The sequence below is a fragment of the Pogona vitticeps genome, chromosome 1 (assembly GCF_051106095.1).
Source record: "Pogona vitticeps strain Pit_001003342236 chromosome 1, PviZW2.1, whole genome shotgun sequence".
NCBI lineage: Eukaryota > Metazoa > Chordata > Lepidosauria > Squamata > Agamidae > Pogona > Pogona vitticeps.
In genome coordinates, this window is record NC_135783.1 from 166,552,747 (window position 1) to 166,575,686 (window position 22,940).

Sequence of the window (22,940 nt, forward strand, 5' to 3'; positions counted from 1 at the left end):
AACTGCTCCTACCCCGCTGTTAGACGCATCGGTGTAGACGATGAACTCCCGGTCGAAGTCTGGAGCACGCAGCACTGGATACCGGACGAGCGCCTCCTTCAACCTCTGGAACGCCGCCTCACAGTCGCTGGTCCACGGGATGTGGTCATCAGTCTTCTTCCTCGTCAGATCGGTCAGCGGAGCCGCAATCTCGCTAAACCTCGGGATGAACTTTCTGTAGTAGCCCACCAACCCAAGAAATGATTTGACTTTTTTCTTGGTGTTGGGTCTGGGCCAATCATGAACTGCTTCTATTTTGGCCTCCAGGGGTTTTATCACTCCTCCCCCTACCATGTGACCCAAGTCTTTTATTTCTGGGCTACCCAGCTGCAGTTTGTTCTCTTTGCAGAGCCTAGGCCAAAGCACTTCCTCCCCTGGATTAAAGTGCCTCTCCCTGCCTTCCTGGTCATCCCAAACTTTCTTTCTGACCTTTTGAGCTTGCAGGGTCTCTGCTGCTAGCTCTAGGTTTCTCTTTAGGTCATTCATCAACGTGTCTATGTATGTCACAATGTCTTGTGGGTCATCCTGGGTGATCTGCTCCCAATTTTGTTTGATCAAATCAAGGGGCCCTTTCACCCTTCTCCCAAATAAAAGTTCAAACGGACTGAACCCGGTACTGGCTTGTGGCACTGATCGATAAGCAAACAAAAGGGATTGCAGCTTCTGGTCCCAATTGTTTGGATTCTCTGCCAAGTAAGCCCTAATCATGCGCATTAGAGTCCCATTGAACTTCTCAGTTAACCCATTACTTTCAGGATGATAGGCAGTGGTTTCCTTGTGCTTAATTCCACAGATTTGCCATAAGCGTTTCATGAGCTTCGATGTGAACGATGCTCCCAAATCTGTGATTACTTCTGAGGCAAATCCCATCCTGGACATATACCCCACCAAGGCATCTGCCACTGTGTTAGTTTCAATGTTAGTCAAGGGTATGGCTTCAGGGTACCTCGTGGCATGGTCCACAATGGTGAGAATGAACCTGTTCCCCCTCTTTGTGGCCTTGGGCAAAGGTCCCACACTATCCACCCCTATGCATTTGAACGGAGTGTCAATCACAGGCAAAGGGCACAACTTTGCTTTGGTCCTGTCGCGGCTATTCCCCTGCCTTTGACACACATCACATTGTTTACAGAACTCCCTGATCTGCTTCCCTATGTCAGGCCAGTAGAAATTCTGTGTGATTCTCTGCTGTGTTTTGTTCACCCCTAAGTGTGCAGCAAACATGTCAGAGTGCCCCCTTTGTAAGATCATGGGGCGATACTTTTCAGGTACCACCAGCTGACTTCTGATCCCATCTCCCCCTTTTGAGATATTCCTCAGGGTCTCTCTATACAAAATCCCCTTTTTCTCCAGAAATCTCACTGGGGTTTCAGGTGTTAGCTGGGCGTCAGTCACCTGTTCAAAACACTTTTGGAGAGTGGCGTCTGCCTTTTGCTCTTGTCCAAATCTGCTGTCTGTGGTCAAGGTTTCCACCACAGCTTCTGAACTCCCCCCACCTGCTTCCGTCTCTGGCTCATCATTACCCCCCTGAACTGTCCCCGTGGTGGCTTGTGAGCGTGTAATCACTAGCACCCGTTTCACATGTTCAGCCAGGTCATTTCCCACGAGCACGGCTGCTGGCAGAGTCGATGAAATCGCTAGCCGCCAAACTCCCCTCCAGCCTTGAAAGTTGACAGGTACCTCCGCGACTGGCAGTGAGATTATCTGCCCCTCAATCCCTGCCACCTTCATGCTCTCATTTGGGATTACATATTCCCTAGGAATAATATCTGGATGGCACAGGGTCACCTGAGAACAAGTGTCCCGCAGCCCCCGATACTGACGGTCAAGTATTCCTACGTCCACCCCTGCTGTCTCAAACAACTGAGAATCTGTTCTCACCAGCAGGCAGCGCCTGACCTCTACAAGAGGACCATTTTCCTCAGCCTGATCAGCAGATGTAGCTGTTCCAGATTGAGTAGCCATGGCAGCAGGCTCCCTCAGTGACACTGAGCCTTGCTCTTTCTGGACACAGAACACAGCTTTTGGCTTGGTTCCACTAGAATCCTGAGGCACAATTCCTTTTAGCTGCCTTAATTTCTCACACTCTGAGATTAGATGGCCCTTTCCCTGACAGAAATAACATTTTCTGGTGTATTTTGAGTCTTTCTCATCTTGTTTTGGTTTTCCCTCCAAAACCTGAGGTCTTGGTTTCATGTCTGAGGGCTTCCCTTCACCATGGGCCCCTCCCCCTTGCTGGCTTTTCCCTGGTCCCTGAGAGTACTTGCTGTAGGTTTCTTTGGGTTTACCTACAGATTTCCCCTCACCCAAGGGCTTTCTTATTTGCGAAATAAAATCTGCGATCTCGGCTGCTTCTACCACAGATTTTGGTTTCCTTTCCCTGACCTGGAATTTCAGTTCCCCATGCAGGACTGAATAGAACTGTTCCAGTGCTATCAAATCTTTAAGCTGCTCGTAGGTCTCTGTCCCCTCCTGAGATAGCCATTTCTCAAGCAGCCTCACCAATTGGGCCCCCACTTGGGTAAAAGTCTGCTCTGGCTTTTTGGTGATTGACCTAAATCTTTGTCTCAACTGTTCCGCATTTATCTCATGTCTTGCAAACACCAGTTTTTTAAACTCTGCAAAATCTTTCATCAGTTCCTCAGGCATCTCGGCATAGACCTCAGCCAGGCTACCACTGATTAAAGATCGCATGATGGTCATCTTCTCAGTTTCCCTCACTGAGAAGTCCACAAACGCTCTTTCCACTAGGGAAAAGAACACCTCAGGACAATCTCCCTTGTGGTACACAGGGAATTTCTTCAGGTCAGCCTTAGACAATTGGCCTCCCTCAGAATCCCTATTGTTATTATTGTTCTGGTTCATCAGTTCCAATTTTTTTAATTCAAACGCCATTCTTTCTTTTTCCAGAGCAATTTTCTCTCTCTCCCTCTCCCTTTCAAACGCCATTTTCTCTCTCTCCAATCTTTCTTCTCTTTCCATTTGCCTTTGTTTCTCTTCCCTTTCTATTTCCCTCATCCTCAGTTCATGCTGTTGGGCTATGAGCAATTTTCTGAGTTCTGGGTTCTGTTCTCCCGTGCTGTCACCTTGCACTGAGCCAAATTCATCCTCAGAACCTTGGTCCACCTGGGGGTCTTTCACTTCACCCATTTCTGCCATCTGGCTTCGAGTCAAGGGCATAATCCCCCCTCAGAACAGGCTGTTTTAAAAAGTCAAGCCTCAAAATAAAACGACCACTTTTTTTTTTCCTTGCCTCAGAACCAGCCTTCTAGAGCTTGCTGCTGTTCCTTCAGCACTTAACTTGCAACTGTAGCAAGTTGGAGTCTACCCCCCTCTGCTGGGCCTCTCAGCAGGCAGGCTAGATCACTGTTACTACGCAGTTTTGCCTCAGCTTTTTTCCCGCCAAAACCAGGCTGCCTCAGAGCACCTTAATCTAGTCTCCCCAGTTGGCACGTTCTTCCACTAGCGCACCTCCCCCTGAGGTACACCTAGAAGATTACCTACGCGCCTCAGATTGTCCCTGACTAGACCCCCCTTGCTCTGGGCACACTTGCCAAGGCTTTGCTGGACCGCTGGACAACTGGACCAGTCGTATCCCACACGCTGGACACCAATCAATGTGACAAACCCAGACCTACTGGGATCTGCCACACGTTAACTAAGCTGCCACCAACCATTCCCTATAAGAAGTCACACAGACCAGGGATGGATTTTTAAACAAATAAAAGAACAAGGTTTATTTAAATACAACACACAGGGAAAATAAAATAATCAGGTGAATAAGATAAAGTAACGTGGCTTATTCTCATTCATACATGCATACAGTTTGGTTCACACAGAACCCTTAACTTGAAGCACAGACCCTGAACCTATCAGTTCTGGCTAACCAACAGACACCTGAACCTATCAGGTTGGTACTCTGACACACAGTAGTACCCTGTCTGACACACAGACTCCCACACCAGCTTCTTCTTCCCAGCTGCTGCTTCGTCACATCCCAGCGTCTCCCTCTTCTCCACACACGCATCACATATATATACAGTACAGCCCCTCCTCCTGATGTCCCGCCTTCCACTCCCCATAGGATGGAACTTTCCCTCCAAACCCATGACAGACAGGTAACATCAGTGCTGTATGTAACACTTCTTAGTGGCCTCTGTGAATGCACACAAATGGGTTTATCCTGCACCTGTGCAGGATGTTCGGAAGATTCTAGAGTTAGGAAAAAAGGTTGATTAGTTCCCTCCCCCCACAGGGTATGAGCTCCGCCTCCTCAACCTTCCTTTCAGTTTCCTCTTTTCCGCCGTTCAGATAGAACGTTAGGAACTAGAGTGCTAAGGAAAGTGATTTTACCTTTGCTAAATCTTTTACATTTTCTCCAATATATTATATATTATTATTTATATTATTTTACTTCTTTTTTCTGATGATAGAACCTCCAGCTTATCCCTTTTTCCTGTTCTATTGTTTCCCCCCTTCCCTCAATGGTTCCCCCCCCCCGTTTTCTTTCCCTTTTTGTTTTATGGCCCCTCGGGGCTTTAAGAAGTGCTCTTTTTGTCTTCGACAAATTCCACTTACAGACGAGCACGATCTTTGTCTTTTTTATTTGGAGGAAACCCATCTCACCCAGTCGTCCACTGTGTGCAGGAGTTTTTCCAAGCAGGCTATTAAGCTGTGGCGCCAACTATTGAAATCCTTTCTCTACGAAAAATCTCTCAACCCTGCTATGGAGGCTACAGCCCTCCCTTCCTCCAACCCTCCTCACCAGGAGACTGCTAAATCAACTACTAGCCCTGTTGCCCACTCTCTATCCAGCATGACTTCTTTACCTGTGAAATCCAAGAACTCTAAAAAAAATGCCTAAGTCGGCTTCCTCCAAGGTTCAGCCACGGTCTTCTGATCCTGCAAATAAGAAAAAGGACAAGGAGAAACCTAAGAGGCAAAATGACTTAGCCAATCCAGCTACCACACCTCTTTCTATACCTCCTATACAGGTGCAGGATTCTTCGAGGGACAATATTGGGCTTTCCGACAGGGAGGAACGTGCTATACCTCCAGCCCAAGAAGCTCATAGTATTCTGAGCATGTCTCCGAGTTTGGGCCAATTTGGGGCTGTTGCACTGTCCAGCCCGGCCATAGCCCCTTTCAGCCCTCAATCTTCAGGGTGGGCAGATAACGAGGCTGTCGGAACGGGAGTCTGCTCCATGCACTCCTAGGAAAATTAAGGAGAAACGCTAACATGCCTCTCTGTACCAGCCTCCTAGGCTTGAAAAGCAGTATTACCATCCAGAGAGTTTACCTCCTTATGGTCATTCATGCCCTGACCAATATCTTCCCTATCCATACCAGGGCTAATGGCTACCATGATCAATACAGAGGGTCGGACTACCCTCTACCACCCAGGTATCCTCCTGTAGCTCCTCCACAGCAAACATTGTTGCAGTGCCAAAGGGATGTCTCCACTCCTCAAGCTGCACCATCTCGAAAGAGACCGATGATACAGACGCCTTCTGCATCGCCTAAACAACTTAAGCTTCATAGAGGCCATGCCTCGGTACAGGCTACCATGCTGTACGACCATGATACGGAACCTTTCTCTGTATCTACTCAATCAGATGCTGAACCTATAGTATCAGCCCCGGTACCACGACCACCACCGTCGACCTCTCAGTCGTCTCAAGGTGCCAAATCATCGTCATCTGTCGAATCCAAAGCTCCTGATGCTGGTGCCACTGGCAATATCTCACAGTCCTCTTTGGAGAACTACACGTCATATGCACAACTTATCTTGTGCAACGGACACCCATCTAAAAAAGCTCCTGGTACCGCCACAGGTGGCGAATCAACTCGCGTGGTGGGCCTGCCCCCACAACTTGCTGTGGTCGGCAGACTGTTCCGGCCGCCTCCTCTGTCGATCCAGGTGACGACAGATGCCAGCCCCCCAGGTTGGGGAGCCCACTGCCAGGAACTTCAGATACATGGACTATGGTCGAAGGGCGAAAGAATATTCCACATAAACCAACTGGAAATGTTGGCCATCATAAAAGCCTTTCAGGCTTTCCTCCCCAGAATCATGGGGAAATCGGTACAGCTCGTGACTGACAATAGCACGGCCATGTACTACAAAAACAGACAAGGAGGAACCCAATCACCTCCTCTTCTTCGTCTCACCATAAAGTTTTGGGAGGCCATACATATTTCATCGGCGGAGAACTACTTGGCAGACCGCCTAGGCAGGCTCCCCACCAGGACACACGAGTGGGCCCTCAACGACACTGTTTTCCAGAACATCTGCCGCAGATGGGGTCAGCCAACAATAGATCTTTTTGCCTCCCATATCAATGCCAAGTGCCCCAGATACTGCTCAAGGGCGGACATGGACATGGCCTCTCTCGGGGATGCATTCATGATCCAGAGAACTCAGCAATGTTGCTCAAGACAATAACCAGGATCATCCAGTACCAAACAGATGCAATTCTCATTGCCCCATGGTTTGCCCACCTGAGAGAGATAACACAAGGACTGTTCCACTTACCTCCGATACCGTCTCTCCTGTCCCAGAGCGATGGGGCAATTCTCCATCCCGATGTCTGATCCCTACATCTGACGGTGTGGAGGATAATGCCAGATTTCGTGCAATCTTAAACCAGGCTAGGAAGCCATCCACTTCTTGCCTGTATCGTAATAAATGGAAATCCTTCCTCAAATTCACTGAACCTAAGGGACTTACCCCAGTCCCATCATCTCTCTCGACTCTACTTACCTTTATCATGTATCTCTTTAACCTTGGACTGCCACATTCCATCATTAAGGTCTACATTGCAGCAATAGTGGCTCACCAGTCTCCCAGATCTAGTTCCACTACACTTTTTTCCCATCCCATACTCAAGATATTCCTAAAGGACTTGAAGAATGTTTGCCCTCCATCACAGAAAATTGTGCCTCAATGGACACTGCAGCTCGTTCTTGAGGTGCGTACAAAGCCACCATTCGAACCCGTAGCTACCTGTAATGAAAACTTACTCTCTCTGAAGGTGGCATTCCTCGTGGCAATTACATCCGCCAGGAGAGCTAATGAGCTAGCTGTTCTCAGATCGGACTCTCCCTATCTTCAGATGCACCCTGAGAAGATCACCTTGTACCTAGATGTGTCCTTTCTGCCCAAGGTGGTGTCGGAATTCCACGTAAACCAACTCATCGTACTTCCGACCCTATTTCCATCTCCATCCACACCGCTTGAGCATAAGCTCCATACTCTGGATGTGAGAAGAACCATCGCCTTTTACCTCCACAGAACCAAAACTTTTAGACATTCTCCACGTCTCTTCTTTTGCTACCATGGCATTAACAGGGATGCTCTCCACAAACAATATCAAGATGGATAGTGTAGTCGATACAGTTGGCATACTAACTTGCAGACAAGCCAGTACCAGAGCAGCTTAAGGCACATTCTACCTGAGCAGTTTCCACATCGACTGCTCTACATTGCAGCATTCAACTTCATAACATCTGCAAAGCGGCCACTTGGTCCAGCCCTCTGACATTTGCCAAGCACTACCGCCTTGATGTCAGAGGCAAAAATGATGCCACATTTGGAAGGACGATCCTGTCATCTCTGCTACCATGACGGTCCTCCATCCGGTGAGTCAGCTTGCTAATCACCAATTTGTGTGCATTCACAGAGGCCACTATGAAGAAAGTTAGGTTACCTACCTGTAACCATGGTTCTTCTAGTGGACCTCAGTGAATTCACACATCCTTCCTCCCCGCTGTCTGTCACGGTACTGTTCTATTTATCCACCCTATACTGTAACGGCGTACCAAGGGAAACTGAAAGGAAGGTTGAGGAGGAGGCGCTCATACCCTGTGGGGGGGGGGGGGACTAATGGACCTTTTTTTCCTGGCTCTAGAATCTTCCGAATGTCCTGCACAGGCGCAGGATAAACCCATTTGTGTGAATTCACAGAGGTCCACTAGAAGATCCATGGTTACGGGTAGGTATCCTAACTTTTTCTACAAACTAGTTTGTTTTTCTGGTGCTTCATGGTTAGCCGCAAACTATCGCAAACCATCAGGGGTTTTTTTGTTTTTGTTTTGTTTTTTTGGTTCATGTCCCTCTCTATTTCAGACTTTTCTTCCATTGACAGATGGCATGTCTCTCTTTGACAGATTCTTGTGGACACTGTTTGGGCTTTGTCCTACCTAACAGATGGTGGCAACGAACAAATACAAATGGTGATAGATTCAGGTGTTGTTCCTTTTTTAGTTCCCCTTCTGAGCCATCAGGAAGTCAAAGTTCAGGTAACGGTTTTTATTGTATTTTAACTGCATTGTAACTGAAATAATAATTGCCAAAAGCAAGATGGATTTGATTTAATTCAAATGGATTAAATCACAATTTAAATTTTAAAAGTTGCAATTTCTTCAAAAAAAACATTGTGTTTTTTTAGTTTAAACTGGGGTTTAAAATTGTGGTTTACTGTAAATTAATTTGATTCAAAAAATTATTTATTTTTATCCACCCTGGCCAAAAACCAATCAATAATGTTGTTCTGTACTGAAAGAAAAAGGCAATACTGTAATTCAAATTTTCATGTGCTTATTTAATGGCATGTGCATTATTAGGGTATCCAGGTCATCAACATTTTATTCCCTGCGATTTCAGGCTGAATATCTGAGACCTTGAAACAGGCACTTACGATGTCATGTGAGTGGATATGTCATCAAGAATTTTAAAATGGTGGGTGTGTATCAGAGAACCTTGAGCTTTTAAGAAATGGAAAAAACAAGGATATTTCAGAGTGTGTCTAAATGTCTCAAATTCTGAAGCCTTGATAATAAACCTCAAAAGCTAGTGTTGCCAACTTGGGACCATCTCATTCCCTGAGATGTCCAGTCCTAAACGTGAGACCTGGAGAATGGATCCCCAAAACTGAATCACAGGGCCAAAGCTTGAGGTTTGGCAAGCTGTGATTACTACTCTGTTCATGATATCTAATCTGGCTGGGCTGTGAAAAATTGCTGTAACTAGTTGTCATTAATTCCTTTCCCCAATGATTAAACTATAAGTATATTACATTAATGGGACATGGTGGTCATAGGATGTGGTGGCGCTGTGGGTTAAACCTCAGAAGTCTCTGTGCTGCAAGGTCAGAAGACCAGCAGTTGTAAGATCTAATCCATGTGACGGAGTGAACTCCCATCGCTTGGCCCAGCTCCTGCCAACCTAGCGGTTCGAAAGCATGTAAATGCGAGTAGATAAATAGATACCTCCACGGTGGGAAGGTAACGCCGTTCCGTGTCTAGTCACGCTGGCCACGTGACCACGGAAGCTGTCTATGGACAAACGCTGGTTCTATGGCTTGGAGACGGGGATGAGCACCGCGTCCTAGAGTCGGACACGACTGTACTAAATGTCAAGGGGAGCCTTTACCTTTACTGTACTTATATTACATTACAAGTCACAGTTGTAACCTAATGAAGAATAATGTCATCAGTTTTTTGGTGCAGCTGGAACTTTCAAAGTTAATGTTATAGTTAGTATGTGCAGCCTCACTTAGTGATAGAGGAATGTCACCTGCTTCAAGTTCTGCATTGTGCTGTGCTTTGTTCTGTTGTCTTGTTCTCTGCTGTGGTTGTGGAGGCAATGATGATGTGAACTGGAAGAGATGGTGTTTTTCACCACAGATCAGTAGCATTCAAATAAGCTTTTGAAGAGGCAACTAAAAGTAAGATTTATTTATTTTCTGTGAAACAGAAAAGCACAGTTTGAAAATTGTGACTGAAGTAGTAATTTACTTTTTGAGGGACTTGGATGTATAACTGTAATTGCTTGCTTTTTAAAAGTAACTTTCCAAGCTATGGTCATTATCCCAAGTTCTGATGGGGTAGATGTCAAGAAAAGTTTCTACATATTGAGCCTTAACCTTGTACATGGAGGATGTGTACCCTTTTGGAGACTTCTGTGAGGACCCCATTCTTCTTTTTCTGTTCTGTTATATCGTCATTTACCCAATGGATTATCAGCAGCTATTGATACTATAATATCAATTCCTGTTTACAAGAAGCTGTTCATATGTGAATGGTAGTGACGTTTAGAGAGAATCTTAAAATTTATGTAGCTGACCACAAACAGAAATCTGAATTAGTGGGTGTGACCGGCCCTTACCTAATCTTGTCATGTTTTAAAATAACCTTCCTTTAAAGGGCTTTATCCAGCCATTAACCATATTAGACCAAGCAGTTAAAGAATGAAAAAAATTATATTTTCTTTATTACAAAGTAACAGTTTCTAGAGAAAGAGTTCAACATCAGGTTTTCTTCAGTTACAGCCCAACTGCCCAAACACACCCTCCTTCTTCAGTTACACTCTTTCTTTTTCTTCCATTTCAGCTATCCAGGCATCTTCTCCTTAGGGCTTTTCCAGATAGGCTGGGCACCTGCACCCCCGAGCCATTCACATTGTTTTCCCTGTTACCATGCAGATTGCCAAGGTTTTGTCACACTCCTCCCTCTGTAGAAATCATTGCCTCAGGAGTAATGAACTCTACAGCAGTGGTCCACAACCTTTTTCGAACCGCAGACCAGTTTAGCGTGCGGGCAGAGGGGGTGGAGGGTGTCCGTGCAGGTGTGTGTGGTGTGTGTGCGTATGTGTCCTTGTGGGTGGGGTGTCTGTGCATCAGTGTGTCTATGTGGGGGGCATGCGTGCGGGGGCAGTGTGTCTATGTGGGAGGCAGATCTGTCTCCATGTCCTGGTCCTGCCAAGGTTGGGGACCCCTGCTCTGCAGCATATATTTAGATAACATTTCAAATATAGTAGATTTCACATATTTTTTGTTACCATACTTAAGAATATGGCCCTCTCTCCATTAGAGAGAAATCTGAGTTCCCAAGAGGCTGTAAAAAGAGACTGAACAACCATTTGTAGTTTTCCACTTATTCATGTAATGTTTATTATATTTTCCAATGCATATAATATCAATATCAATCAATAGCAGATATGAAGAGGCCTCTCTCACACACATTCATCCAATACTCACACCAACCCTGAAGTCCTACAGTTTAATGGAGTGTGCTTTCGCTGTCTCCTGTTGATTGGCCATAGACACATAAAGTGTGGGTGTCCATTGCAGCACTGTTCAGGAACACACCAGCCATAGAAAAACTCCTCTGACTTCATAAAATGAGTCATTTTTCCAGCTTCTGGTTTTACCCGAGATCAGCAATTCCAGCCCAAAACAGATCTTACCTACATGTCCTACATGTCCAGATATCCATTTGTAGATACATTGCTCTCAGACCTCTCAATGATCCATCTTGTTTACTCCCCATCACTTTACTGGTGCACGTCTCCATTCCCAAAATGCAATTGTCATTCTCCATTTTCTTTAAGTCCTTGATGCAGTCTGGAACCCACTCACACTGTCGCACTTTCATATATCTTTCAAAACAATTAGTTCTTCTAGCGTCTATAACATACCAAAATGCACACTTTTCTTTTAAAAAATCACAAATAGATTATACATTGTTATATTTAATTAACTTACTAACTACAATCCTTATTTGGTATTATTTGGACCCGTATTTCAGTCCTTTGCTGGGAGAAATGTGGCATATAAATAAAATTAATAATAATCATTACATTTCCACGCATTTCTTTCTATTTTACATTTTTCATTTATCTTTTTATTTCATAGCTATTTTGCTATTAGACTTTGTTGGAAGTCTATTTTGAATATAAGTTGTGGTCATCACATCTTTATCCCCAAATTTCTTTGGCAGTTCAGCATTGGCTAACATGCACCTTATCATTTCAAAATTATATTTTTTTTCTCTCTTCTACTCCATTTTGTTCATGAGTATAAGGAACTGTTTTCATGTATAACATTCCTTACTCCCTAATTTAAAAAATGCATTGTCTGTGAATTATATTTACTGCTAAAGGTTCCCCTTGACAATTTTTGTCCAGTCGTGTCCGACTCTAGGGGGCGGCGCTCATCCCGCTCTTCAAGCCATAGAGCCAGCGTTTGTCCGAAGACAATCTTTCCGTGGTCACATGGCCAGTGTGATTTAGACACGGAACGCTGTTTACCTTCCCACCGAGATGGTACCTATTTATCTACTTGCGTTTGCATGCTTTCGAACCGCTAGGTTGGCGGGAGCTGGGACAAGCAACGGGCGCTCACTCCGTCGCGTGGATTCGATCTTACGACTGCTTGGTCTTCTGACCCTGCAGCACAGGCTTCTGCGGTTTAGCCCACAGCGCCACCACTGCTACTGTCTATTAATATTGCCTTTGATTTTTTTCCCCCAGATTTATTACTGACCATTGCCACATACTTTTTAAACATTAATATGGTTTGTCTTTTTTGTTTTGGGTTATTTCTTTGTTCATATCTTGCCTTTTCCTTGCTTACTCAGACTTAAAATATTTATTTTTGTTAACTTATAGTTGTGAACATAAGTCTTTCAAAATATGAGTACTTTTTACCACGGCAGAAATATTCTCATAACTTACATTGTTTTCTATCTTCCTTACAACTGTCATGTGTGTCAGCTTCATTTTCCTCTGACTTTACCAAGTTGAATATAGGTTTTAAACTCTCGTCTGACTTTTGTTCTGTGACCAGTTCTAAGGGAATTTTCTCCTTAAAACCATACAGATTGCCTTCTCCCTCTGTCTGCTTAGTTGACCTGGCAGGTTCTTGATAATTACTTGAAGAGCATTTTTATCAGAAGATTCCCCTTCAATTCCTGTCTCAGACTGCACCAAGGGTTGTATTTGCCCCCGAAATTGGTTTGTTACATACACATTCTTTACATATCTAGCCAGATAATTTCCAATTAGGCATGGAGCCAGGATATCATCATACATGGCTACCTTCCATTGCAGTTTCTAATTATTATACTGGATATTGTCATTGACCACAGCTACAGGAAATAGTGGTGCTCCTACTCCTTTTACCAGCACACTTTCGTGAGGTAAAATATTTTCCTTAGGTATCACATCAGGGTGACATACAAACAATTGCAAACATGTATCTCTCACACCGCAGACAACTTTGTTTTGAATTTGAATTCTCTCTCCATATTCTTCCACTTATTTATTGTGATAAATACTGTAAATAGTATTTTATCTCCTAACTTGGCTCAGTCTCATTCAATTCTGACATTCTTGTCTCCATAGCAACCTGCCTGCTAATTTCTCCATATAATGAGCAGTTTAACTCTTGGCTCAAAATTTTTAAAATACAGTAGACTGGTGTCTCTGTATATCCTTTTCTTTTAGTGACTTTCTGGGCAGGAATCTCAGAAATGTCCTTCTTTACTACATACAAAACAGACTTTATTTCCTGTTTTCCCCATAACTGTTCTTCTCTGGCCATGCCTTCATACTGCTGAGGAGATTTTTCCTTCCCAATCTGCGCTTCAGACACTTTCTTTCTGTCCCCTGGCCACTTCATATAATTTCTCTTCTCATTATAATGAGGTTTTATTACTTCTCTCAAAGTTACTAATTTGTCAGTTAATGCAGCTGTCTCAGCAACAGTTTTGGGTTGTTTCTCTTGTCACGATCCAGTTTCCTGTGAGGGAGAACTTGGTCGGTCGGACAGAGAGTAATTGGAAGTCTAAGCACTCCTATGCAGCTGGGTTGAGTCCTGGTGACCTCAGCCAGGGCGTACAACAAACTTCTTCTTACAAGCCTGCCCTAAAGAGATACTTGATGACCCTTAAGAAAACTCAACAGGAAGTTAAGCACGAGCTTTGTAGTCCTAAGATCTACTTGGCTCAATAAGGTAGGACTCAGTGGCTTAATGTGGCCTTGCTTCCCCCACAGGGTATAAGCTAAGACAGCTTTGCTGTTCAAGAGACCAAAAGATTTTATAATTATTATTTTTATTGAAAAAAATATAGATTTACAGAATAAAGTCAGTTTGATGCAAAAGCATAGCGAATAAGAGTTTTCAAGGCTTGTTGCAAAATACAAATACAGTGGGGTCTCGACCTACGGAATTAATCCATATTGGAGCGGGGTCCGTAGGTCAAAAAGTCCGCAGGTCGAAAATGCATTCCCCATAGGAATGCATTGCAAACCAATTAATCCGTAACCCGCCACCCCCCAACGCACACATAAAATTAAAATAAATGTAAAAAAAATTAACCTTACCTTTTCAAAGCCTTCCAGGGTCCCCTCCCCACCGTCATTGCCTCTGCCAGAGACCTCTCAGAGCTCAGTCGCCGCCATCGCTGCTGTTGGAGGACTCCAAGGGCTTCGGCGCCACTGTCAGAGGCCTCTCGGAGCTCACCCGCCCCCGCCAACACAGGCTTTCCCAGAGTGGACCAGGCCTACCAGGGGATGGCGGGGGAAGTCCAGGAGTCCGAGCATGGCCGGGATCGCCCTGTGTGGCTTGGCTCCCAGCGGCAGCAGGAGGGGGAACTCTGGATGCCTTCCAGGCGGAGAAGCCCTGGAAGGCATCTGGAGTCCCCCCCCCGCCACTGCTGCTGCTGGGAGCCTTCGGAGATCTCAAACGGCTTCCTCCGATGTCGGGTGGAAAGCCCTTTGAGACCTCCGAAGGCAAAAAGGCAGGGGAAAAGGGCGGGAAATTCGAATTTCCAGCCCTTTCTCCCTTCCTTTTTGCCTTCGGATGTCTCAAACGGCTTCCTCCAATGTCGGGGGGAAAGCCCTTTGAGACCTCCGAAGGCTCCCAGCAGCAGCAGCGGCTGGGGGGATCTCCGGATGCCTTCCAGGGCTTCTCTGCCTGCCGCCACCGCTGCTGCTGGGAGCCGCGCCACGCCGGGTGATCCTGGCCATGCTCAGACTCCTGGGAGTCTGAGCATGGCCGGGATCGCCTGGCACGGCTCGGCTTCCAGCAGCAGCGGGGAAACTCCAGATGCCTTCCAGGGCTTCTCCACCGCCATGGGAGGCAACTCAGAGGTCCCCCCCACTGCCGATAGTCCCTCCGAAGCACTGCTGATAGTGCCTCCGAAGGAGAAGCCCTGGAAGGCATCTGGAGGCAGATCCGCAGCCTATGGACTGGAAGGGGGAAGCAGGGAAAGCGCCAAATTTGAATTTGGCGCTTTCCCCGCCTCCCTCTTCTGGTCCGTAGGTCGATTCTCCGGCCACAAGTCAAAGTGAAAATTTGCAGCCGGAGAAGTACAGATCTCAAAAAGTTCATAAGTGGAGTCGACTGTAAGTCGAGACTCCACTGTAAGGCAAATAATTCTCTTTTAATTACAATAGCTCTAAAAATCTCTAATAATCTCTAAAAGCTTCCTTAAGGTAGGCAAAAGGCATAAAGCCCCCCTTCCTTTCTTTCTTCCTTGACTCCCTACATCTTCCACAGTCCTTTCCCTGCATGGAGCAACAGGCAAAAAGACCTAGAAAAATCTATGGCTCCATCCAAAATGGAAAAAAAAGGAACAAGATGGAAAAAAAAAGTTAGAACAAAAGATAGAACTCTGCACATAGTAAAAGTTCCTTTTTCAATTTTCTTGGTGCCACCCTTCTTCATCTCACGTTGTCATCCAATCACGGCATAAGGTGATAGAAGCAGTCCCTCCTCTTCTCATGAGAAACAGCTGTTGTTTTTCTCAGTCCATCACCTTCTACTCCATAACAAGTGTCTGGTCTTCTTATCTTGTATTGGCTTGTACTGGCCTAAAGTAAAAACATTCCCACAGCCCTCTGGAAATACATTCTCAACATACAAAATCATTCATACACAGAACCAATATGGAATCCATTTTACATTGTTCACAACTACATATCCCATCTTCAGTACATGATTTAAACCACGTAATCTGATCCATCAATATTCCTGACACATAGTATTATAAAATTGTTCTAGTCCAATTAACACTGACCCTTTGTCCAACCAGATAGTAACTATTCCAGAAAACAACCTAACTGAATGTAAGTTTCATCATGTTTATTCCTTAAATTTCTCAATTCCCTCCTATGATGTTCAGCAGTTAATCCAGACCTCTGTTTTACCCTGTTCTTTTCTAATTCATAATCCTGGGCCTTCTCCAGTCTAATTTCTCCATAAATTTCTGCTAAGCTCCCACAAATCTGAGATCTAAGATAACCCATCCTTTCTTCAGGCTTGGCTTGATTCAACACAGTTTCATTCAAAAGTTGTAAGAAAAAGAGTCCACATTATCCGCTTTATAGTATCTGGAAAATCTCTTCATATCTATCTGAGATCTATTAGTTCCATTTTCATTACTTGAGGAGTTGGCTGCCAATTCTAGTTCCCTCGTTCTTAACTGAAAGTCCATTTCTCTCTCTCTTAATCTTATCCTTTTTTCTTTTTCTAGCTTTTCTTTTTCTATTTCTGGCTTCCTTAATCTCATCAGTTCATTTTCTTTTTCTATATTTAGCTTTTCTTTTTCTAATTCTACTTCTCTTAACCTGATCCTACCATTTCCATTTCCATTTCTCTTTTTTTAATTTCCAGATTTCCAAATTCTGGAATATCAACAGGGCTTGTGTGCATAACCTCCCTAGTTCTCTTAACATCAGCTTGTTCTGATTCAAGAATCTGTTTCCATTTCTGGTTGTTATTGTTGTTGTTGTTGGTGGTGGTGGTGTCCTTTTAGGAGACGTATATTTGTATTTCCTTACAATTACTCCAAAATGTTTACCTCAGGAAATATGTTTAAAATCTTCCTGGCACTTATCTGTGTCTAGGCTAAGTTTTTTCAGTGACTCCTTACTTTACCCAAAACTTTTAACACAGCAAGTCACTACACCAACCACTTAGTCACCTTCAACTTACCAGCGATTCTCTTACCAGTTTATTTCAGAGAATCGCTTTGATGGAATAAGTTTTATCAGTGACTCCTTATTTTACCATGACTTGTACCTCAGGAGGTCACTGCACCTATATCTTGGTTTCCCTCAGCTTTCCAGTGATTCTCTTACCAATTTACCTCGAACTTTTACCTTAGAGAATCTCTCTAACTGACAGGGTAACAGACAGTTTTCTGTCAATTCTAAACTCCTCCAGTGAGTTAGAATTTCAGCCATCAGGTCTCTAAATCCCACTACACAGGATTTTCCAAGACCTCTCCTGGATCTCCAAACTCTCCACTGGATTTTCAGATCCCACCTCGCTGCCACCAATTGTTACCATGCAGATTGGCCAAGGTTCTGTCACAGTGGGTGTTACCTCCAGTTGAAAAAGGGTATTTGCTCAAACTTCTTTACCTGTCCATCATCAAAAATGAGTATAGGGCTTGACTTTTAGGTACTAAGAGATCACTTTTGTTTTATGCAAGTTGTCAAGCAATAGCAGCTGACAAGTAACAGAATTATAAGGGACATCTTAGATATATTGGGATTGCTGCTATTTACTAAAGAAAACTACTTTTTAAAATATTTGTGCTGGTTGCCGCACTGTTAAAACATTGGAGGTTTCCATTTCTCTATCACTCCAGAGAGCAGGAACGGAACCAGTGGGTAGAAATTGAAAAGCAAGTTTTGACCAAAGAGAGGTCAGAAAGAATTATGTAGTAATGGATCTGCTTTTCTGTTTGGTTAAGCAACATTAGTTTCGATGAGTTATTCTCTCTGAGTTGGGCTTACTGTACAAGTTGATTTTAACACTTTTTTTCTGTGTACCTGCAAGAAATTATTTTTTATCCACTTTATTGTTATATTTAATTTTGATTTTACAAGTGAAGTTCTAGAAAATGGGAGCAACTGGATCACATAAGTACAGTTTACATTCTGCACAAGATTCAGGAAGGGCATGTGAGTGTGAGGATCATTCCTGTGACTCAGCATATGTGGTGCCTACATATTCGTACTTCAATGGAGCAGGCCCAATTGAAGGTTCATAGACCTTTTAATTGAAGCTCAATCATATTGTTTCTCAAAACAGACTGCGGCACTCAGAGCTGTGGGTAACATAGTAACTGGTACTGATGAGCAGACTCAGATTGTTCTCAATTGTGATGTCCTTTCCCATTTTCCAAATCTCCTGACACATCCAAAAGAAAAAATAAATAAGGTGAGTACTAACCTTTGTGATTTTGAAATTTTCCTTTTTTTCAATTAGTACTTTAAAATCACTTTTGTTATGAAGGAAGAAACAATAACATAAGACCAGGCAGGAACTGGGGTAATGAAGCTAAGATAAAATTGATCAGTTAAGCAGATGTTGCTGAAGGTCTGCATGAGTGCTTGGAGGAGCTGACAGAGAAGTATTTGTATGTACATAGTTAATAAAAATAAGAAGTCTAATTTCTCTGTCTGAGGGCTTGCACCTGCCTAGTTAGTTTGTCCTGTAATGCTGCTTGCCAAACATTAGTATCTCAACTTGAAAATGATGTTAGTCTAAGCTTTCCATTAAGAGACAGTTATTAATTTAGTTATTGGCAAAGAATGATTATAAGAACAAATTCAAATTTTCATTAAAAAATTGAATAATAACAAACCTGGTGCTGGACATAAGAAATAAATCTTTTAACTTGTTATTTCACCAATTTCTCTAAACATCATTTCTCAAAAGGTTTGTTATCTTACTACGTGACTACCACATGTGAAAATATGAACCAATTTCCCCGCAGCCCCTCCAATCTTTAGAAGTAGTAATGTAACTGATTTGATTTAAACCTATCCGGATAAAGTACTGTATAATCTGTGGAGAGCTTGCAATTGTACTCCTTGAGTTTGCCAGTCACTGGTCTAAGGGATACTTGTTAGGAGTACTAGGCATCATCAGAAATCATAATGGCACTTTCCCACACCAGCTTAGTACCTTGGGAATAGTAGCATGTGGTCTTGAAGAGCAGATGGTGTGATTTAGAGCTTAAACTCCTCTGGCTTAGATAAGACTAGCTTTTCAAATAGGAGATTTGTCTGAGAGGTCTGCAAGGAGATTGCTGTGAAAGAGTAACCTCCATTAGCTGCAGTGAAAAATAGTAAATATCTCCTAGGTGTATTCTCAACTAGAAATGGGCACGAACCTCAGTACAGACCTTCCCTTGCCTCCCTGGCGTGCACTCCTCTCCTCCTCTTTGGCTGTTGAATCAGTCTCTGGCAGGAGCATGGGCTTCCCTGAACTCCTCCATGATTGATCAGATAAGGAGGCAGAACAGGCAACCTGTGCTTCTGCTGGGGACTGGTCAAACAATCAAAAAGGAGAAGAGGAGTGCAGTCTGACTGGTGAGTGGGCCATTGGCCGGAGAGGTGGTGGAAGGATGCTTATGAACTGGCAGGAACCTCCAAACCAAGATTTGTGCCCATCTCTATTCTCAACAAAGCCATAGTCTGTGGACTATTACCAATAAAAAGATATTTTAATCTATAGAGGCATTTGTGTTTCCATTCCTTATAAACTGAAAAATTATCATTATTTCATTATTATTGAAATCTTATTATCTGTTTTCACTGTTAACATAATGAAGCCTCAGCTAGAGAATCTCCTTATTAGGTGTATTTTGTTCTTAAATAAACTGACAACTTTTGTATTCAGCCATTTAACCACCACAACAAAAGAAAATCTAAGTAGGAAAAACTATTTAGGAAGTATTGAACAATTGGTGCAGAGAGAGACAGCCTTACATATTGTTCAGTTGGGGATTTGCTAGATATTTTGTCAGCTCCTTAATTAAATATAATAGAAGCCATTCCAGTTCTAAAATCTAGAAATCTAATGCAGTGTCATTTTGCATTGTTTTTGTCAGGTTATGAGCCATATCTAGAGTTGCTAAATTATAAGTGCATCTTGTACTTAGACATTTGGGGAGGTGGCTGTCTTTAGAACTCTTGGCACAATGCATTCAGTGCTGAAACTGGGACCTAAAGTAACATGCTCATGGCACGTGTACATGGACTCTTTTCTTCTGGAGTGAGCTGATGTGGGCTAGGTAGGGTTGCTTGGAGTTGGGTAGAAGTCTGGTATGCCATTTGGTGCAGTCCTTGAATCCAAATGGCGTACACACTTCAAGTGAACCTATTTGGTTGGGCTCCTTCCTCTGTCAGTTTCACACATTGTGAAGTGGCTTAAAAAGAAAAATATTTAAAAATAAAAATTGCAAAATAGGATATCAGAAGGATAGCTGGTGAAGTATCTCCCCTTTGGCTATTCCCTTGGCCACTGTTGTATCTGACTCCCAATAACTCCCATTAGAACTTGAGGTCCTCAGCTTTAAAACGTTTTCTGCCTATGTCATGTATCACTGCTATCAAGGATAGTTGCTTTTTGTATTTGCGAAGGCTTTCACAGCCGGGATCTAATGGTTGTTGTGAGTTTTTCGGGCTCTTTGGCCGTGTTCTGAAGGTTGTTCTTCCTAACTCCCAGAGACCTCTGGGTAGAGTGGGCGGCACAGAAATTCAATAAATAAATAAATAACGTTTCGCCAGTCTCTGTGGCCGGCATCTTCGGAGGACAGCTCTCTGTGCTCTGGTGTAGTTGGCTTGGGAATGGACTATTTACGGCTGTGAGATGGGCTTTTGTCTTATTCTGTAGATGGGTGATTAGTGTATCTTGTTGTGGGTGTATTGTCATGATAAGAAGGATTATCTGTCACTGTGATTGATGGGTGTCATTAGCTGGTCTTTTGTGTGTAGTGATCTCCGGTCCTTGTGGCTACTCAAAGAGCCCGAAAAAACCCACAACAACCAATAATTGCTTTTGTTACTGACACCTGCCCAATCTCTGACAGCAGTGACACTTTGATCAGCACCTCTGAGGAAAATGTTGTGTTATAGTATAGATAAAGAACATTGGCCAGAAGCAGTAATGAAGCCACATTTTTCATTTGTTAAATGTTCCCTTTGGAACAAATTTCCTAGAGGTCCACCTTATTTTTTAGTATCGGGTCAATATGTTTTTATTATTTCAGACATTTTAATGATTTGCTGCTTTAAACCAGTGGTTCCCAATCTTGGTCCCCAGATGTTCTTGGACTAAAACTCCCAGAAGCCTTCACCACTAGCTGTGCTGGCCAGAATTTCTGGAGGTTGTAGTCCAAGAACATCAGAGGACCCAGGGTTGGAACCACTGCTTTAAGCACTGCTAATTGGACGGTTGCTATTCTGCTATGTTCATCTGTAAAATGAAGAAATTATAATTTATTTTGTTCTAATGATATTAATTGTGAGGCATAATCTTTCATAAAATCTTGTTGACTTAGATCCATTTTAGGTTTATAAGCTATCTATTCAAAACAGGGTGTCGTGCACCCCCCCAGTGATCCCTGTGTGTTTTGCCCCTCACCCAGGTTCACCTTTCAACACGACTTGTCCTTTTCCCCTTTTTCGCTGCCACCAGAAAATATTATCCTCACTATATCAATTATGAATTTCACACTCTTGCTGCCAAATAAAACGAGGTTTATTTAAGGATAAATAAGAAGGAAAATCATGGATGTTTTATTATCATTCATTCATTAAACGTGGATTTGATTACTTATAAGCTTGCATGTACACATTTTCTTTGATCAAGATCTAAATATTTTCTGTCAGTGTACTTCTAATTCCTTTTAACTCTTTAATATTCTCTAACTAACCAACTGTCAAATATCTTGTCTAAATACTTCTCAGTCTTCTCTCTGTCTAAACGCTTCACCATCTTTTTCCTAACTGACTCTCTGTCTCTCTCTCACTGCCTCTCTTGCCCTCCCAGTTTTTTGACTCCGCCCCTCCTGTCCTGTCATAGGCTCTAAAATGAGTGACAGGAGTAATGTGTGAGCTGTCCGCCACACAGGGTATATGTTTTGAATGGTGATTTAGAAATGCCTTAATTAACAGATAAATGTAAAGTTACAATGAGAAATGCTTCCTTCAAACTGTTCTGTATTTTCCTGGAGCATATAAATGTTTGAGTACTTCCAGGAAGTCTAATTGTTCTTTCATCTCACCTAACTTCTGCCAGATGTTAGCAATAAATGTTGGCTCTTTCTGCATTTCGGCGGGTTGATGTGGTTCAGCCAATTGGGCCCACGGGTGTTGCATGGGTGCCCTGAATTCCGTGCCCTGCCTCCTCCCCTGGGTGCTACTCAGAGGAGGAGGCAGGATAGGGAAGCCTGAGGCACTGCTTCTGAAACGGCGCCCATCTAAGAGGTTGGGGCTTGGAATCCAGAGTGTTCATGCAATGAACCATGCCAAAGTGCAGTTAGTGCCTGTCTTTAGTTAGCAGAAATATAATTTTTTTTATTCTTCTTTTTCAGTTGTTAAAGATATTAAGGCTCACTTTTAGAAAAGCTTGGGATATTATTTCCTGATGCTGTGAGATTAGGAACAGACTTTTTACATACTTCTTCCACTTTTCTCTCAACACTGGATAGAAGTGAACACCTATAAGAGATTTGTTTATGTTATCTCTGTTAAGCCCCTTGTTCTTGGGTCTGTTGTGTTTGATTTTTTTTTTAAATGATCAGTTGGAGAGGAAAGTCATCAGTTGCTGAAGTCTCATGAAATCCTGATATAAAATGCTTTTATTTGATTACACATTGAAATTAAAAATAGGGCAAGACTGTAACTTGGTGGTAAAGCACATATTCCTTGCATTCAAAAAGGTCCTTGCACCTCTAGCTAATATCTCTGCTCTATAAGGCATATCAGCATGTTTTGTTTTGCTCACAGGAAGCAGTTTGGTTCCTTTCCAATATTACTGCAGGAAATCAGCAACAAGTTCAGGCTGTAATAGATGCTGGACTTATCCCCATGATCATTCACCAGCTGGCTAAGGTCAGTCAAATACCAGATTTTCACATTTTTCATATTCTACATGATTGTGTATTTACTGATGATACTTTGCAAGTACAAGTAATTTTTTTACCTTTTAGGGGGATTTTGGAACACAAAAAGAAGCTGCTTGGGCAATAAGCAACTTAACAATAAGTGGTAGAAAAGATCAGGTATGTGTCTCTTAAGTGGTCCAAGTAAG

General features: G+C 43.2%; 1 protein-coding gene across 4 annotated transcripts in view; it reads left to right on the forward strand.

The window, feature by feature from the left end:
• KPNA3 (karyopherin subunit alpha 3) overlaps positions 1-22,940 on the forward strand; it is a 110,316-nt gene that overhangs the window by 76,372 nt on the left and 11,004 nt on the right. For all 4 annotated transcript variants that reach the window (XM_020796734.3, XM_078378313.1, XM_020796735.3 and 1 more), the window contains 4 exons: positions 8,209-8,340; positions 17,928-18,056; positions 22,637-22,741; positions 22,840-22,911. In XM_020796734.3, the coding sequence (XP_020652393.2) occupies positions 8,209-8,340; positions 17,928-18,056; positions 22,637-22,741; positions 22,840-22,911 (438 nt within the window). The remainder of the gene's footprint in view (positions 1-8,208; positions 8,341-17,927; positions 18,057-22,636; positions 22,742-22,839; positions 22,912-22,940) is intronic.